Source organism: Bidens hawaiensis, unplaced genomic scaffold (genome assembly GCF_021521415.1).
Source record: "Bidens hawaiensis isolate Kalapana, Puna unplaced genomic scaffold, B.hawaiensis_p1.1 tig00047609_1, whole genome shotgun sequence".
Classification (NCBI taxonomy): Eukaryota; Viridiplantae; Streptophyta; class Magnoliopsida; order Asterales; family Asteraceae; genus Bidens; species Bidens hawaiensis.
In genome coordinates, this window is record NW_027498520.1 from 65,867 (window position 1) to 86,399 (window position 20,533).

The 20,533-nt window shown below is 34.5% G+C and overlaps 1 protein-coding gene and 1 pseudogene across 2 annotated transcripts; one reads left to right on the forward strand and one right to left on the reverse strand.

Moving 5' to 3' along the window:
• Positions 1 to 3,175: 3,175 nt before the first annotated feature.
• On the forward strand, positions 3,176 to 5,240 carry LOC143597124 (putative protein phosphatase 2C 34). Its single transcript, XM_077075714.1, has 5 exons — positions 3,176 to 3,539; positions 3,757 to 4,050; positions 4,508 to 4,625; positions 4,736 to 4,959; positions 5,037 to 5,240. Exons 2-5 carry the CDS (start codon positions 3,778 to 3,780, stop codon positions 5,238 to 5,240), a joined length of 819 nt encoding a protein of 272 aa, XP_076931829.1. The 5' UTR covers positions 3,176 to 3,539; positions 3,757 to 3,777.
• A 7,511-nt stretch (positions 5,241 to 12,751) lies between these two features.
• LOC143597125 (tryptophan aminotransferase-related protein 3-like) lies at positions 12,752 to 19,005 on the reverse strand (annotated as a pseudogene). Its single transcript, XR_013146838.1, has 7 exons — positions 18,657 to 19,005; positions 18,060 to 18,353; positions 17,845 to 17,985; positions 17,543 to 17,550; positions 16,594 to 16,719; positions 16,245 to 16,523; positions 12,752 to 13,057 (listed from the first exon to the last, which is right to left on the reverse strand). The product of XR_013146838.1 is annotated as a tryptophan aminotransferase-related protein 3-like (transcript).
• Between the last annotated feature and the right edge of the window lie 1,528 nt (positions 19,006 to 20,533).

Below are 20,533 nucleotides of genomic sequence, written 5' to 3' on the forward strand. Positions count from 1 at the left end.
TGGCCTAGGTGTGGGCTCCGAAGCTCTATGAGCCGAAACTAGAATGGTATGTTCGTTTTACAAAGTATAATAGAATTCGAATTGGAATTTGAATATGATTTGGAATTAGAAGAAATTGGATTTGAAATCTGTACATTCTAATAGGAATTGGAATTGAAAGGAATTGAAATCCAATTCCATTTTTTATGTGTTTGTTTGGCAAATGAATAATAATCTATCATCACAAATGAATTGGAATTTTTACTTTAACAAGGATAACGGTAGAAATAGTTTAATTTTTTTTTTTATTTATATTTTTCATTATGATTTTTTTTTTTTACTTTTTTATGGGTTTTCTATTAAGATCAAAACCCTTTAAAAATAAAATTAATAAATTCATAACTCAAAATATAAATCAAAACTAAAAATGGTAAAAAAAACTAAAATGTTTTATTCATTGTCCTCGTTCAAAAAAAAGCAAAAAAAAACAAAACAAAACCTCGAGAAAAGATTACAACGAATTTACTTGAAATCCTCCATATTTTGTAAGAATTTGGAATCCTTTTATTTAAATGAATTTGATGGAATTGAATTCCAATTATTAGACAATCGAACAAACCAAAATGATATTAAGATTCCGATTCCAATTCCAACGAAACGAACACGCTTATGGGATTTTAATTCTAATTCCTTTGAATTTCCACGAATTCTATGGAACGAACGCGCCCAAAGTATTATGTGTGTAAGATTCCCAATTTTGATGTGTATATATGCATATTTTGTATATGACATGTCGTTTGCTTAAGTATTAACTTGAACGGGGGTTTGTAACTTCAGACATGATTTGGTAATCATAAGAGCATATATGTAAATTGTGTTGATTACTACATGATTAGGAAAATTTTGTTTGATAATCACATGGTGTATTTGGATGGTGAAGAATTGCTCGCCTCAAGAATAGTTGGGTGAGATGGTAGCTGCTAGTAGCAGTATATGGTGGTTGTGGTTGTTCTATATATAGGGCGAGGGTGGAGGTGGTCAATGGTGGTGTGAGGAACATGTTGGATAAAATGATTATTTTACGCTTGCGTGATTTTACCCCGGGGAAATTTTTTCAAAAATAGTCTAGGTTTACAAAAAATTCCCAAAATAACCTATTTTTCCTGTTGGATCCCGCAGATTTTTAACATCGTCCGACGGAATTTTTGGACCTTTAAAGCCATGCCACGTGTCAACGTATTAATGGATCCGATCCAACGGAATTTTAGTGTGTCCGACGGAATTCTTCATCTTTTACCTCTCAAACCCAATCCTCCAAAACCAACATCCACTCCATCTTTCTTATTTCTCCACAAAATCAAGCAAATCAATAGTGCAAATCGTTTAGTTTTTCGATGAGAACACAACCATAGTGTTCGTTTTCACTCTATAACTCAAAATACCCTCGAATTGAAAAATCTAGGGTTCGTCAGACAAATTAAACAGTCAGATCCGACAGAAGCATGAACTGAACTGTCAGATCCGACTGTTTATTAATACGTCGGTTTGTTTCATTAATCCGCCGACAAAACCGAAAACCGTGTCAGAAATGATGGAATAGTATGTTTCGTGGCGCCACCTGATAGGCTCATTATTCCGTTGGATCAGAAACGGTTTTCGTCAGATCCAACGGATTAATTTGGCTATTTTTGAAATTTATTTTGGTTTTAAGCTAAAACTGGAAAAAGTGAGTTAAAAATTACTAATTTTAGAATTTTTCCTATCATTGTATATTTTACGCATGACCGGGCATAAATTAATAGTGGTATTATGCTAATAGGACTGCCTAAAGACACTAGTGAGTTTCTTCAACTAAATGTTAATGATTCAATCCTCATTATAAGGTAACGTTTCAGGAATGACATGAGGAATTGAATGATTTATTATGTGAGAATGAAAAATTGGTGTTTAATTGCTCAATAGAATGGAATCATTCATTACATATGGAATCTTATTTTATCAAAACCAATCATTTCCACTCTTTTTTTTTTCATTTCATTTCTCTTTCACCCTATGTTCTCAACACCACCACCACCACCTAACAACAACCACCACAACTACCATTGGCACCACCATCGCCGCCGCCTTACCACTAGCGTTACACCGCCGCTGTCTGACCATCACCGCCATCACCATTGTCGTTGCCTAACCACCACCATCGTACCATTGCCATCCCTACCAATGCTACCACCGCCACCCCTTCCGGCTGACTGTCACCAGCACCACCATCGCCACCACCATTTTCGTCGCCGGAGCTACCACCGTCGCCATTATAGGTTTTTTTTTTTTTTTGTAATAAGTATTTTGAGATAGAAGTATTTTTATTATTTCTATTTCAATCCTACAATTTTTTTTATACCAAACAGCATAAGGTAATAATTGATTTTATTCCCATAGATTAACCAAACAAGACAAAGGAATGATAATGATGCATTTCATTCCCTTACCATTCCATTTCTTCTCCTATTTCATTCCCCCCTTATTCCATTACATTCAACCAATCGCATCTTAAGTATTAAAATTCCGTAAATTTAGAGAATTTAAGGGTTATGTAGATAACTAATTAATTAATGATTTTAAAAGTAAGACATATTTTTCAAAAGAATAAACTATATATGTACGTAAGCTATTACTCCATTAATGATGAGAGTCTTAGATTTAGTGCCACAAACTGTTTAAAAAAGTGGCTGCGCTTTGAGTAACAAACAACCCACTGAGGGCCTCCACTGCACACTGTATTTCAGTATTTGCATCTATCTATAATACCAATATACTCTTTTATTCTGTACCCTTCCCCACTCAAAAATCATATGATATGATTGCATCACTCACTTTCACTCCTCTAGAATTCTCTCATCTTTCTGGCAGCCCTCACTGTTTCTAGTCCACCGGTCAAACAAAGGTTTTTCTCATAAAATCATCACCATTTTCTCCCTGAGTAGTTTTATATATTTCTTTTTTCATAAGAACAATCTTTGTTGGTTGAAAACTTTGTAGTTCCCACGGTTGAGTTTCTGGCGAATTGTATATATAGAATCTTGAGGTTATACTTATTCATTTACTCATTTAATATTGATGTTTGTCTACAAGTGATCTAAAAGTTGACCATGTAGATTATTGTGATTCCACGTAAAGAGTAGTATACATATATATATTTTCTAACTAATCATGTTCTGGTTGTCCTAGATTCGTTGTTAAGGATTCAAATAATAATTCTACTTATATAGAATCTTGAACTCAAATGATCTATTTTTTTCTGATATTAGGAGTAAATAATGGGGCGTTTTTCGTCCATGTTGGATGGGCTAACGAGGACGTTTTCGACTTTAAAACGAGGCACCGATATGAGTCAATGTGGCGGAAAAGAGGCCGCAGAATCTATGGCAAAAGATGCAAAGAAGAATGAGATGATCTTAAGATCATCTGGGACTGTCAACGTGATTGGGTCGGACAATTTTGCTTCGGTTTGCTCAAAGAGAGGCGAAAAAGGAGTGAATCAAGATTGTTGCATAGTGTGAGAGGTATAAGATCATAATCATTACTTTTCTGTATCTCAATTACATCAATATATTTTAAGAAATGAGTTATTTTCATAAGTAAATTTGGTCACAAAACACATATTTGCCATAAAAAAACATGACCATATATGGCATCAAACCTCTTAAAAATAATCTCTTTTTGAGAAAAAAACACTTATTTATGCATACAATTAATGACTAAAATGACATGTTTTTATAGGAATTTGGGTGTCAAGAGGACATGATGTTTTGTGGGGCGTTTGATGGTCATGGTCCATGGGGACATTTTGTTGCCAAGAGGGTCTGCAACCTGATGCCATCATCATTGTTATGCAATTGGCAAGAAATGCTGGTCGAAGGTTCACTTGATCAGATTGATAAAGAGCTTGATAGATTCAAACTATGGCAGCATTCTTTTGTAAAAACTTGTGCGGATGTCGACCAAGATCTAGAGCAATACCATAAAATTGATTCGTTTTACAGTGGAACCACAGCTCTAATAGCCGTCAGACAGGTATATCAACATGATTTTTCTTTTTAAGTTTTTGAATTCAATCATAGAGTTATAGGAGTAGTAATTGTGTCAGGTTGAGTCATTGGCACGGCGCATATGGTTATTTTTGTTAACATTAATCCAAGACACTGGACACACTTAAAATCATGTAACCTGAACTTGACTTGATACATGTTTAACCCATTTATCTAAACGAAGAAAATGAGTTGACAGGTTGTAATCAAGTTGTAAAAGTATTATACGGGTTGTCATGTTAATCAATTTAATTAAATAGGTTGACAGGTCCACTTGTTTTATTAAGCATGTCAATCTGAATGACCCGCTTGGCCAATTTTTTAATAAATGGGTTAAAAGGTCAACCAGCAGCTAGGACATGACCACTGAAAACCTGATTATTTTCATATCGTGTAAGGAATTGACACCCTTGGAACTTATTTGCCACATTGCTGTTTTCCAGGTTGATCATCTTGTTGTTGCAAATGTTGGAGATTCCCGAGCAGTACTCGCTACAGTCACTGACGACGGTGGCTTGGTGTATGTACAGCTTACAGTTGATTTTAAGCCAAATCTACCCCGTGAGTGATCATATTATGTGTTTGGGCCCTGCTGAAACAAAATACAACCTGTAGTGTTTTTCATTAGAGTGTTGTGGTTAACTTTGCCTAAAACTAATTGGTGTACACAGAGGAGGCTGAACGGATAGTCGGGTGCAATGGTCGCGTTTTCTGCTTAGAAGACGAGCCTGGTGTGCACCGCGTATGGCTGCCAAATGAGCAATCACCTGGCTTAGCTATGTCACGCGCCTTTGGCGATTACTGTATCAAAAATTTTGGCCTCATTTCAGTTCCTCAAGTCATGCAACGACGTATAACGAGTCGAGACCAATTTATGGTTCTTGCTTCTGATGGGGTGAGTTCAAGTTCAAACAATTGAAGATTAATTTGCTGCATAGATTTATTAAGTTTTTAACATCATTGTATTTGTAGGTATGGGATGTTATTTCAAATGAGGAAGCAGTGGAGATTGTGTCATCAACAGAAGACAAGGCTAAATCGGCTAAACAATTGGTGGATAGTGCGATTCGAGCTTGGAAACGCAAGAGAAAAGGGATCGCCGCTGATGATATTTCAGCCATTTGTGTCTTTTTTCATAATAATTCTCCATCAACTAACCATATTCATACCACATAATAAAAGCTTTTTATGGTTGTTTACTTCATTTTATAGTTGATAGAATCATTTTACCCTTCTCATATATACAGGGGAGCATTTAATGCGGAACCAGTTTTAAGTACTGAACGGTGCTTTAGAAAACATATAAACTGTGAATAAGAAGTTAACTGCTTCAGCCATGGCGAAGCTTCATAGGGACCAAACCGAACACTAAACACATTGTTTATGTGAAAGTTGAGTATTTTTTTTTCATATAACCAATATATTAGTGACTAACTATATTGACTAATAAAAATGGTCAACTTTCTTCATGGGAATTGTTGGAAAAATTAGTGAAGAAGAGGACTGCGTTAAAGTGTATTTTTTAATCAAATTTGGACTTAAATATATGTATCATACTTCTATTAACATAAGTATTGTTTACTGGGTTTGTGTTCTACTATGTGAGATTGAGCTGCTTCCCAACAAACCAAACAGCGTTCAAAATGGAGCTAAGATGAATTAGATATCAATGTCCCAAGTTGGGTGTTTGAAGACGTGAAAGTGGTGAAAAATCATTGTAAAATTATAGGGAGAAAAACCTTGGAGTGGTTTATTAGTGGCAACACCTTAAGCATATTGTTATCTTAAAGGAAAACACTTATTGGAACCCTCTAGTTTAATGCCATTTTTTATTCGTTTAAATTCCATTAAACTTGTTTCTACTCATTTACACTCTAAATACCAAGGGATTCTTCCTGGGTTTGTGATAATTTGAAAAATACATATTTTTGTGACAAGTAAGATAACTCAAAAAAAATATGTGACTTCCTCTTGCTATTTCTAAGATTATCAAAAGCCTTTTTTATATTGATAGTCGAAATAAAGTCCATTTTATTTTTTTTTCTTTTCTTGATTTGTTTCGTTATTGTCAATGTATTTCTTAATAATTTTTTTTGTTGATTCCATAAAAAGTTGTAGAGCGATTCTGCGCATATTAATGATAAACACACTTGAGAATCACATCAAAATTAATACACATGCATTTCCAATACCGGATTTGGGGACACGGAATTTGCTTTAATTTCTGCGTTGAACAAACCTTCGACTAAACGTTTTATGTTTCATCTCCTCTTGTTGCATTTTTTTTCACTTAAACTAGCTCTCTATAATTTACTGATTTGATCTTTTTTTATTTATGTAGTGTAATTCAATAAAAGTGTTATATTTATTATAAACGCTTTCCGACATGAATAATCATCTTGTTTTCTAGCTTCCAAAAAGTTGAGTTCAGAAGCAGCTCGACCGTAACTTGGAGCTCCCGTATTTTATGGCCCTCGAGCTAGCTTTATAGTTTTAAGTTTATTTAGTTTTCAGGTTTTAATAGAGTAAAAAACCAATATACAATACAAGTGAGTGTTCTCTTTCACTAAAACTCCCTCTAACTCAAAATATAGTATTACCACGTGACAGGACCCTAATCAAAACACACAAAAGTGAGTCGTATCCAACTGAGTACGGGCACAATTTTCAACTTGGTGGAAGATAACAATCCGATTCTAGTTGGCTCATTTAGTTTTGAGTCCAAGTTAAAACCGGCTCAATTTGCTTGTTGAACAAGTGTCAACAATCAAACACTCGTTTTATTCAGAGAAGGGTTACAAACCAAATTAAAAGCAACAACCAAAAAACCATATAATCGATTACAGAACCTGAAAGCTTCGAACCAGTTGCTGGACACTCATTACAATAGTGGTGTCAAGACCACTAGTTGATATACGTAAATCAAGGTGATATGCGTATCCAATCTCACAGCCTGCAACTTAGTTGCAGGATTTGTTTAGCAAATGAAGCCAAAGCATACTTGAGAAAGATGAGGTCAATTAAAGATTTGATCGATGACTTGTTTTTTTGAAGCCCTTGAACACCCCTTTTAAATAGGCTAAGTAAAAGAAGTGTATATTAGTATTTAGTTGGACAAAATAGCAAAAGACGTCATTTATGTTTGATTGTTTTTTCAGTGGACGTCCTTTAGCAAAAAAAAAATGGCAGATTACATATGTTATGTTTCAAATCCCTATCACGTTACGTCCTTTAATACTAACTCCGTTAATTTTTTACGTTAAAATCAGTCATGGGCACCTCATGTGAGGGCAACATGGTCTTTTTGCCCTTAAGGGGTTATTTGTGTAATTAGTTAACAATTTGGACTTTAAATAAATAAACTTAAATAATAAAACACTTTTAAACAAAAAAAAAAATAAGAACACACTTTTAAGCATCACTTCCCCTCTCTCATCTTTCTCTTTTTACATCACCTCAATAAACCATACCACCACCACTCAACCACCGCCATCTCTGGTTACTCCACCACCGCCACCATCTATGAGCGACTCCACTACCATCATCTTTGGTGACTTTTCCCACAAATCAAGAACTTTATCAGCTTCATCAAAAAACCACCATCACATCTTCATCTTCTTCAACATATACCACCCTCTCTATCAGTTGTAAACCCTAATCGGGCCACTAATTTCAAAATAACGTCACTAAATAGAGAGGGAATAGCGAAGAGGTAACTCACGTTATCCCTAAGCGAGTTTCAGGCGTAATTGTAGCAACAATTATGGAGGATTTTCGTTTTTCGTTCACCCACACTGCTCAAATATATGTTTTCTGCTCACTTACACCAAATCGCCACCACACCAACAACGATGAATTGTTTAGATGCAATTTGTTTCAGATATGCACAATAGCTCGATTCCATTTCGTGGTGGAAATGGTGGCTGGCATGAAGAGAATCGAGGGGAGGGGAGAGGCGGAGGTGTGATGGTCGGCGGCGGAGAAGGATGACGTGTTTTCGAAAGCCTAACGTTGTCAGAATCCCCTAAAAAGTCCGTCATCAAAGGATGGCGTGTTTCAAATTGGTTTGGGGAACCACCGTCATAGGTGGTTACGGGGGTGGCGGTGGTTCGAAGGTGGTTGCAGGTGTGGCGGTGGTTCGGTTTTGTAGAGAAAGAGGGAGTAGAGATAGAAGAGAAATGTGATGGTTTGTGTAACATCTCGGATTTTTCGTATTTGTATTCGTTTAAGTTTAAACCGATTCAGGAACGTAATTTGGATCCTTCGAACTATTTAAAACTTGTATTTATTGGTATTTAACTTGGTTTAACTTATTTTATAATTTCCTAACTTTCAATTATACCAAATAGCCCGTAGAAACCTTTAAATCACTTAAAATGGCTAAAAATCGCATTTTCGAGAACTACGTGGACTAGTTTTGCCAATTCTTTCCTATTTTTGATTAAATTAACGAAAATTAAGCTTCAAGGTATGTCAACTAATTTTATAAAACATTCCAATTTTGTTTTATTTCTATTCAAACCGAAATCTTTAAGTTATTATACCTAATTTGTCATTAATTGATTATTCGGTTTCCTAAAATACTTATTTCCTAATAAACATGTCTTAACCCTTAATATTTAAACAAGGCATATCATAAAACCCTAAATTATTACTTCAATACCAGCCCCCATAGCTACAATCCACGAAATTCCTTTCCCCATTGTCGATTTCTTCAAGAATTTATCAAGTTCCTATTGCTTCGTTGACTTTCAAGCTTCAAGACCCTTTATCCTCGATTATCTCTTGTTTCATTCATCGTTCGAGTAAGTTGTCTTCTTCAATATAGTAGACTTTTATCTGTAGAACAAAAACCCTCAATCAATTTTGCCGATTGAGGGAGTCTTGGTGGTCAATTGAACTCAAACATGTTTAAGGGTATAATAGTCAATAACTTTGACCAATCAATTTCTCATGCTTCTTGTCAGAACTAGAGTTCGGCCCAGAAGACTTTTATTCTCGTAACAAAATTATAAGGCTACTGACTAAAAGCCGACTTCCGACTCGCTGTTCGGATTCTGGTCAGTACTAGCTCGCTTAAACGTTTAATTTATCATAACTGAAGTTCTAGACGTCCGTTTGGATCGATTCCAGTGGAATTAAGTTATTTTACTTATATTATGATATCCCAAAGTTTCAGGTTCTAAGTGTTATCTCGTTCGACGCGTTACTAGACGACTAGTTTAGATCGTTGTTCGTTTATTGTATTTATTAATCACTTGCCTTTCATCTATGGTGAGTTTTATCAATCCCCTATTTTTACTCAATTTTCACAATGTTTTGGGGACATATGCGTATATCATATTATACATATATAACAAAAATAGCAAGCGTGTAATTGTGTGTGATTAATCAAATATACTTGTTATGTGCTTACTTGTTTATGTGCGCATTCGTGCGCGGAGAGGTCCCACATATCCCTATGTATTGGGTTCTCATATTATTAACCAATGCCCGATTCGCTTCGCAATGGTCTTATTATTATTATTTTCTCATGGTTGATTTACCGGCGTCAGATTCGCTTGGCAATGGTTTAATCGACAACTTATTTTATCATGGTTTGATTTCATACCGCATTTAGTACGTTTTGCTTATTTCTCTTAGTTATTATATTAACATTATTTTATTGCAAAACTGGTGATAAACTCACTCAATATACGACAAACTTTGTTTTCTACGCATATGCATGTTGCTATTGAATTGAAGTTGAAGTATAGACACTTGGAAAGACCTTAAGGTTTTAATGAAGACAAACATGAATTTAAATTTGTTATTTTCATTTATTTGAATTGTTTTGTTATATTTGAATATTGTTTGTACTTTTGAAATAAAATAATTAAATAGATATTGTCACATTTATTTTATGATAGTATCTTCGAGCTATGAGCAATCGGATTACGCCCCGGCATTTCCTCCTTAGGTTGGGGTGTGACAGTTTGAATATTTTAAGTGGTGGTGGTGGTTGTTTTGAATATTTTAAGAGAGAGAGAGAGAGTCATTATTTTTTTAGTTTTAATTATTAAATAATTATATAAAATTACAAAAATACCCTCATGTGTCTTGCACATGATCATATTTAACAAGAAAAGTTAACTGGGTTAGAGTCAAAGGACTTAACGTGAAAAGGATTTAATACATGAAGTATGTTTTCTGCTATTTGTTTTGCTAAAGGACGTCTGTTGAAAAAACGATCAAACATAAATGACGTCTTTTGCTATTTTGTCATTTAGTTGTATCCTTAATTCCAGCAATCATTCCTCTTTTAGACCCAATTATTTCCAAAATAGCGAAAACCTCATAAACAGAAATACTCCAACTGTAAATAAAAATAAACAGAAATAATAATCAAGAAAGGAAATAACAAAATCCCAAGAAATGAAAAAGATAATTTCAACATGCCCCCCTCAATTCAATCCAGGAATATATCAACTAAATTTAATTTTTTTTATAAGAAATCATGTTGAGTGATGCTTAGCCCTTTTGTGAAAATATCTGCCGGTTGATTATTGGAATTAATTTTTAATACTTTTATTACACCTGCAACAAACTTTTCATGAACGCATTGGAGATCAATTTCGAAATGTTTAGTGCGATTATGAAAGACAGGGTTTGCTGAAATAGGTATAGCAGCTTTGTTATCACAAAAGATGTTAACCGGAAGTTTTTGAGTGACCTTCAAGTCTTGTAGAAGTTTTTGCAACCAAGTAATTTAACAAGTTAGAGACGCCATTGCTTGATATTCTGATTCAGCAGAAGAAGAAGATCTAGAAACAATAGGTTGTTTCTTACTTTTCCAGCATAAAAGAGAGCCATCAAGGTAGACACAATACCCTGAAATGCTCCTATGAGTTGCCAAGCACTTACCCAGTCAGAATCCGAATAACCCCTTAATTCAAAATTGTCACTCTTCTGAATAGATTCCCCTTTTCGGGGGATCTTTTTAGATATCTAAAGAGCTTTAAGGTGATTTTTAAATGTGAATTTAATGGTTTACGCATGAATTGACTAAGACAGCCAACCGTGCAAGAAATATCGGATCTGGTATGAGTTCAGTAAATTAACTTTTGAATAAGTTTCTGATATTCAGTTATGTTGGGCAACTCAGTTATTTTCAGGAGAATTTTTTTTATCAGTAACTATAGTATTTTGTTCAATGGGATTCCCAACAGGTTTTACTGCAAGCATCCCAAATTCATTTAGAAGATCAAGACAATACTTCCTTTGAGACAGGACAACACCATCATTTGTTTCAAACAACTCAAGACCTAAGAAGTATTTAAGCTTTCCTAGATCTTTAATCATAAACTTTGAGCTAAGAAGTATTTAATCCTAGATCTTTAATCATAAACCAAGATTTAATGCTGTTTAATTCAGCTAAATTATTCCCAGTTAAGACAATGTCATTAACATAAACAAGAAGAATGCTAATATCACTACCATGGATTTTTACAAATAAAGAGTAGTCACTTTTACTTTGCACAAAACCAACTTTTGTTAATGGCTTAGCTAGCTTCTCATTCCATTGACGAGAAGCCTGTTTTAGACCGTATAAAATATTTTATAAGTTTTCAAACTGTTGTTTCAGATTTGTTATAGAACCCCTCGGGGAGGGACATATAAACATCTTCGGTTAGGTTACCATGTAGAAACGCATTGTTTGCATCTAGCTAGAAAAGACCCCAACCATTTGGATCTTCTAAATGAATGACTTCTTGATTGTTGTATCTTGCACAAGGAGATAATGAAATATCTTGTATATTGAATTTCAAAGAGGGAGTGTTTGTGTGTGTGGAGACAAAGATACAAATGAGGGGTTTAGGATTTTTAGGGTGGTTTATGGAGTTTATATACCCAACACCCATGGACCTTAAGGCCCATAATCATTCCCTAATCCAGCTTTTATTTCAAAGCCCATAACTCAACTTATTAATATTTAACTTAATTAAATAATAACACACCATTAAATAAACAAAATCCTTTTATTTATTATTATTTTTGAAAGTGTGATGTTACGGTGTAGCACCGATCAAGGTTTCATTTTTGCGTCTCCTTTCAAGTGAAAATAAAATGAGGAGTGTTCCTCCATATAAGCCATTCAAGGTTTGCTTTTACAACGTGGGACAAGTTATCTCATATTCCACTTGCTAAAGTTTTCAAGAATTTAACATGTTTAAAGACCAAACTTCGAGTATCAATATCTTAATCATCTTAGCTCCGTTTTAAACATTGTTTGGTTCATTGTGAAACACTCATAACATAAAACACAAGCGAAATAGCTAACATTTATATTAATCTCAGTGTATATAATACCATGTCCAAAGTTTGCAAATAAACACGAGTGTTGTCATGTTAGGAACCACAATAGTGTTGGCTAAATAGTAAAACCACCGGTTTGAGGCACGAGCAAAGAACATTTTATGACAGAAAAATCAGTTAGTATAACTCAATGTAGAAGTATAGTAAATTAGGTGCCATAAGCCATGCTTGTAAAATAGGTGTGGAAAAAGTTGTACGTACTCATTAATATACACCGGTAGCTTATAATATCTAAAACCTTGAGTAACACTGTATTGACACTTAAACCTTTATAAATCATATAAATAAACACGTGTACTTTTATTTAAATATCAAACTTCATACATCCAAACACACTTTACAAACATTGTCCCCAGAAGCCTAAATTAAGCAAGAGGCTTAATGATATAACCCTTTTCTAGTGTAATATAATGGTTCATTTGAGGTTTTCATAGTCTCGTAACCACCATTTTCTTGATCCACCTCGGTGAGTCGTTTCATAAGCAACTTAAAGTCATCTTCGCTCTGGGTGAGAGAAAGTCTTGTATAACGACTTGAGTCATCAAAAAGGATTCCAGGACGACCTATGACTTTTCCCGCATCTAACACTGTATTACAATTATCATCTTCTTCTCTCTCACATTTCACCCATGCAAAAGCTACAATAATTATATATTAAATTATTGTAGGCATTTCAGGTTTCATGATATCACAATAAATATATATATATATATATATATATATATATATATATATATATATATATATTATATTATAATACATATAAGCAACTTTTCATCTTCTTTCTTTCTCTCTCCGTAAGACGCTTAATATTTATTACCATTCCCCAGTTTTTTAATGTCTCCATATATATATATATATATGGGAAGTATAGAATGAAAACTCATTTGAGTTGTGAAAACCCTATGTAACATCGTTTTTTTTGTTTTTTGCACACGTAATATATGTTGTAACATTTAATACAAAACATCGAAACATAAAAAAAACTGTTTTGCTATTTTTTAACATTTTTTTACTAATTTTTTTATATATTTTCAGGAGAGAGAAAATGTTATATTTATGTTTACATTTTTTATTAACTTTAATTGTGAACCACATGATTCAAACTTTAATTAAAAACATATGATTGAGAATGAGTTTCTAGAGTTTTCACAACTCAAGTGGGTTTTTATTTTAACTTAACCCTATATATATGTATGTATGTATGTGTGTGTGTGTAAATGTGTGCGCGCGCGCGTTTGTAAACTTTAACTTGGAGAGAAAATTTAAAAACTCCAAAAAATTATTTTTAACTTGAAAATAAAAAAATATTTTCAATTTTTTTCTTTCATCATTCTTATATTTTGTTACTTTTCACCGCAAAAAAATAAATAAAAGGTAAATAAAAAATAATTAAAAAAGTCGATGTAGTGCACATATGTAACACTGCGATACTGTTGTATTACATATGTGCAATAGTGTGTATTTTATATGTTTAATAGTGTTTAATTGCATATATTCAATAGTGTGTATTGTGCATGCGTAATAGTGTTGTATTATATGTAAAAAATATAAAAAAACTAAATAAATAAAAGTTGATGTAGTGCATATGTGTATTAATTATTACATATACGAAATAGTGTTTATTCTATGCGTGCAATAGTCTTATATTGCATATATACAATGGTATGTATCAAATATGTGCAACAGTGTTATATTCTATACAATACAACACTCTTATAGATATGCAATACACATTATTGCACACATGCACTACATTGACGATGTTTTTCTTTTTTCTTTTTTCTTTTTTGCAACAATATCAACATATAAAGATAATGAAAGGAAAAATATACAAAATACTTTTTTTAAAAGTTAAAAATAATTCTTTTAAAGTTTTCTCTTTAAAATAAGTTTTCATTTGAGTACACCTCTGTACAAGGGAAGGATACGCACACACACATATATATGTGTGTGTGTGCGCGCGCGCTCGCATGCGGGGTGTGTGAGTGTTTGTACGTGTGTACACATACATGAGGGTGGTGCCGTAGGGGTGGGGGCGGCATGAGTGCTTGTGTATAACATTATATATTACAAGAGCTCATAAAACATAAACTATTCGTTCTTCTAGTACTAAAAACTAAACGAAAACAGTAGAATTAGTTTAATGTCCACGTCCATTTCCATTGCTTATGATAAAGGGGCAGTTGATGTAAGTGACGATGGTGGTTGATGCTTGAGAGAGGAGGTTAACGATAGTGGGTGGTAATCAAAAGTTAACCAGTGATGGAGAGGATAGACCAGTGATGGAGAATATGTAAAGAATAGAAATTAAATTAGGGTTTGATGATGAATTTGTTTCACAAATGAATGAGATGTTATAACACATTTAAGGCTATCTGGGTTTGATGAGACCCATGACCCGCATAAATTATTGCTTGATTATTAAGGGGTTATTTACAATTAAATGAGATGTTATAACCCGTTTAAGACCTAACCGGGTTTGGTGAGGCCCCTGACCCGTGAAAATTACTATATGATTATGGAAGGGTTTCACAAAATGAGATAGTATACCCCATTTAAGGATTAGGTTTTATGAGACTCATACCCGTAAATTTGGGCAAACATATGAGAAGCCTCAAATCACAAATCAAATAACCTGATGGCTTAAGGGGGGTTGGGGTAACTGTGTAGAATAGTAAACAAGTTTGCATGTTTTATATTGTCTTTTTATAATGCTTTGTTTTTGTTTCAATGAGGAAATCTTTTTACCTATTTTTTGATGTTGATGTAGAGTGTTAACGTGAATTTTATTTTATATTTTTGAATTTTAATATAATTAACATTTTTAATTTTTTTTTAATATGACGACGTATATTGAAAATCACGACCATCACGTGCTCTCCTCCATTGCTTTCAAGAAGCACGAAAATTCGATGAGGCTCGATTTGAAGATTTAGTGGCCCGATCTGAATAAAAATTACATGAGTGATCTAATTAGAACACTTTTGAAACTCAGTTACTGTTTTATGAGATATTCCCAACAAAAATGAAGAGTTATTAGTTTATGAGCTTTGTATATCTTAAATACAAATGTTAATTTTACATATAGAAACACCATTAAACATGTTAATGTTATTCTTCTTTCTTTTTTTCTTTTTTTCTTTTTTTAACCGAATACCTACGCATGTGTAGGCAAGATGTAGGTAATATAATCTATGCGTAACTAATTATACACATGTTTATCCCCCGTATTATATGGTTGTTTTATATTATTTGTTTATAATATTTATATGTTTTTTGGATTTAATTTTATTTATTGTAAGAAAGTTAGTAATATACATAGGATTTGATGATTAAAAGAATGAGATGTTATAACCCGCTATAACAGTTATCAATGTTTGGTGAGATCCATGGCCCGCTTGTTTTTTTACTATAAAATCGTTACTTAATTATAAATAATTTTTTTTTTTAAAAATCAGATATTAATTTTAGTATATCCATATTTTGTAGGATTTTCATATAAAATATTTAGTGAAATTAATTTTTAATTTAATGAGATGTTATAACCCGTTTAAGGGATATCTGGGTTTAATGAGACCCGAATTACCCATACTCGTCCTGTGAATTCCGGTAAAATTCATTAGAAGCTTCCATTTACAAATAAAGAAATTTGGTGGCCTGAGAGAAGCAACCAGGAAGCTTTTAAAGATTTCGTTTATATATATTTAAGATATACTTGATTTTTCCTCAAATTTTATATTTTAAAAGGTAGTAAATATTGCATTTGAATCACTTTCTTATAGTTTCTAATGAAGTCATCAAGGCTACAAGAGATAAATTTACCTGGATTTGGCTTCCTAGTTTCGTTAAAGAAAGTGCAGTGCAAAGGTTGTCGATCCTGGATTGAAAATCTTTTAGACTTTGACATGATAGAAGTCAAGCTATCCCAACGATCCATCATTTTATTATTTGTAAATTCGAAAAACTTTCCGTTGCCTTCAACAATTAATTTTAAAATCTTCAAAGCTCTTAATTGAGTGTCCCTTGAAAACTCCAGCACTAGCTACGGAGGCATAGGTTAAAAACTTATCATATACGTCTTTATCTTTAATAATCGCCCACCTATATAATAATAATTATATAATGTATAAGTATTTATTCATACTGGTAATTAGAAACAAAACACACATACCCAAATCGTGAACCGGCATGACCTGTGATCTTAGAAAGACTAAAAATCATAACATCTTGATCTGAAGGGCTCGGGATATGAGTAAATTGTGGCCAGAAAAAGACATGATCATTTATCGTCTTCTTCCTTCCTTTAACTGTGAAGAGGTAGGTCCCAGCAGAGCCCAGTTGGACTCGCAAGACTCACCTTGAACAGGGACGTCTGCGCGGTTGGACCCGCAAGACTCACCTTAAACAGGGACGTCTGCGCGGTTGGGCCCACAAGACTCACCTCGAAGAGAGACGTCTGCGCAGTTGAACTCGCAAGACTTACCTTAGAGGGACGTCTGCGCAAAGACCAACTGGATCCGCAGGACCAACCATGCTCAGAGACGTGACGTCCTTACGCGCAGTACGCAAGCTGTTCCCGCAGGAAAAGCCTCCCAATGGTGACGTACTCCGCCTGTTCCCGCAGCTACGGATACTAGCCATCAGGGAAGGCTACCCGCGCAGCAAGGCTACACGCATAAGGCACTTAACTCTCAAATAATTCAGTAATGTCACCTGAAGAGGGAATGAGCAAGCCGGGAACACTACCGCCCAAAGCCGGGAATACTCCCGCCCAAATGAGCCAGTCCGCACGATACTGGAGGATCTTTTGTACTGTACCTGACGAGGTATGGACAAAAGATCTGACCAAAGCTGCGACAGCTCACTGACAACAGTACAACGAGCAACATGCTCTATTACTTAATGTCACTATCAGCCGCTGCCTACTCACCAACCTGTCGTAGCACGTGCATAGTCTGCAGTTGGTGGAAAAGGAATAGTACACAGCCGGCCTGGTCACTATCAGCCGCTGCCTACCCACCAACCACCAGCATGGCATGTGCGTAGCCCACAGTTGGCAGAACAGGAATACTATTCAGCCGGCTGTACCTTCTTGGAAACCTACCTTCGGCTATAAATACTCCAACACCTTGGAATGGTAGGATTATCTGATCTTATTATCTCATTATCTTATCACATCTTATCTTCTCTAGCAATCTCTTAATATACACTTATATTCAAGAGCAATCTAGTCTGATTCTCACGCCGGAGGGTGGTCACAAGGAGGTACCCCCCCCCCCCTTCTGAGTGACGAGCTCACGGTGTCTGTTTTGCAGGTTATCAGAAGAACCATCTTTGCCGGACCTAACCCCTCGTGGGAAACATCTATTTAACCCCCAGATTATCCGTAATCTGCCCGGGGTCAATTAGTGTTTCTTCAAACTGGTTCCTTCAGCCCCCCATCTGGATTGTTTGGTGATGTTACAAATTCAACCAAATCCATTTTATTTGATTGCGATGAGTTTGTGTCCCCTTCAAAGTTAAAAGTCTTGCCGTTGAAGAACAAGGTTTGATCCCTGAACAACTATAGGTCGGGAAAAAAACAATATAATCATCTAAAACCATCAGAAAATTTGAATAAATATTTATACATGTTACCCAATAGTACGGTGCGGCAGCGAGGACGCTTGACGGTGAAGATATGTTGTCAGAGGAAAGAGCATAAACCGCTGCACTTAGAAGTTGAGCTGACCCAACACCGAAGACTATGTATCGTCCTTTGGTGATTGCGTTCCCCACAATGGAATGTAGCCTACGAATGTACTCTTCCACCTGAGAAGACATCGTAGTGCTGTCACCGTAACTGTAACTCATACGATGCCACCCCGATATGACGACTGCACTTTCCGCAGCATTTTCCATCCAAAATGGCTCAATGAATATCTATCCCCACTGCAAAATACACAAATGTCACAACTTGATTTATGAAAAGAAAAATGTTACATATTTTCCCTTAATCAGGTTAACTATCCCCTATATATATATATATATATATATATATATATATATATATAAAGAAGTTCTATGCGCGTTCACCGAAACAAACTCATGTAATGAACGAATTATCGTTGGCGATCAATTGGTACATTCCTGTATTCGGTCAATAAACTCTCATCTATGATATGTTATGCTTCTTTTACAAGTTCACTTTTAAAAAATAAGCATGTGTGCTTCATGTTAATTATAAGAAATCACCTTTGAGCCCTAGCAGGACATTCAGGATCAAATACCGAGCAATCAGTGCCACTATAACAACCATTGCACTCACAAACAGGTTGACCACCTGGAGTCAATGTGTCAACAAAAGCTCTACCATGGCCAGAGCATGAAACTGCTGCAACCGCCTCCGCCTCCGACGCCGCTTTCTCAGTCCATGTCAGCGCCGACGACGATGACAAGTGGCTAATAATCTCCAGAGTGTTCTCTCCACATCGAGCTCCACCTACATACAGATATATACCTATACTAATGAATAATGCATTGACTGCCATAGAAATGAAGAAACAATAATTCTTTGTTTTGTTCATAGAGCAGTAGACTTTTCCTGCTTGAAATGAAAATAGGAACATTGCCAGTAGTATTTATACCAGCGGGACTGGGTTAGGTGACTTGTTACGTTCATGTGTGAATTTACGTGTCAATATTAAATATTGAATACTAGATGAACCTAGACTAATATATAAGTTCCATACATGTCTATAGTCATGCACGTTTTTGGACTTTGGAGGATTGAATGTGTAAAAAACAGGCAAAGGGCATTCCATGTATATTCATTGGTTTTAGAACTCAGGTAAACCATTTTCATTTTGAAGTCCTTGTTGACCTAGGCAAACTTGTAGCTAGTACGCATCTTGTGCACGATGGGTTGAACTATGAGGTCTTCTATACATGCTTTAATTATGTTTACTTATGTTGGCGTTCATATGATGTTAAAATGGTAATTTTGGAAATATGAACCCTTGTTTCAAAAAAATTACTTAACTTTTATTAGGTGTTCTATTCTAATTAGGGTTGAGTACGGTTCGGTTCGGTTCGGTTATTAGGCAAAACCCACACCGAAACCGAAGTAATTGGTTATTTGAATATGCAAACCGTTCAGTTTTCGGTTTTCCGGTTTTATGGTTTTTGGTTAATTTCGGTTCGGTTATTTTCTGGTTTTTTTCAATTATGTGTTGACATTGCAAAAAAAAATGCATATTTTAAGCTTATATAAAACGTGCAAGAGTACCATAGTCCACATATATATTGAATTCAAAAAACAAAAACAGGCACGTGTTACGTGGAACTATACAAATACAAAGTTGCTAAATAGAGTTTAAAAATTAAAAGATTAAAAGTTTAGTCCCGATCTTCATTCATCATCTTATTTATTTATCTTAAAGGTAAAAGTTTAGTTCTTTCCTCATCATCTTGATCATCTTTATCATCATCAATCGGTTCGGTTCAGTTCGGTTTTTTAAAAATGGATAACCGAATCGAAACTGAAATTTCGGTTTTTCAAAAAAACAAAAAAATAACCGTCGGTTAATGCTTCGGTTCGGTTTTTCAGTGCGGTTTTTTCGGTTAATTCGGTTTTCTGCTCACCCCTAATTCTAATGCAACATTTTTAATAAACATTAAAAATAAAAAATATAATTAAAGTGAGAGAAATGAAACATGAATATTGGTATGATTGAATATTTATCCATCTCGAGTTACGTTTAACAATAATGAAACATGGTTATTCTTAAGACTATGCGTTGTTGTTCAAGCCAGCCTTCGAATTCATCTAACAGTATTATGTCATGCAGTGGTGACTAAATGCTGACTGGACACTCGTTAAAGTCACCGCTGAAGCCGCCTAAGCCTGTTGTGGTTCAGGCGAACGGTGACTTCAGCGAATTATCTTAATTTTTTTTCTTTTTTTTTATAATAACACAATAATATAACTAAAAACTCATTTATATAATAAAAAAACATTAAACATCCTAAAAGCATAAAAATAAATACAGATTAAAAAAAATCAAACATTCTAAAAATATAAGTCTCATGATAGGCATGAAAAGCTTCATTTGTAATCATCCAAATATTTT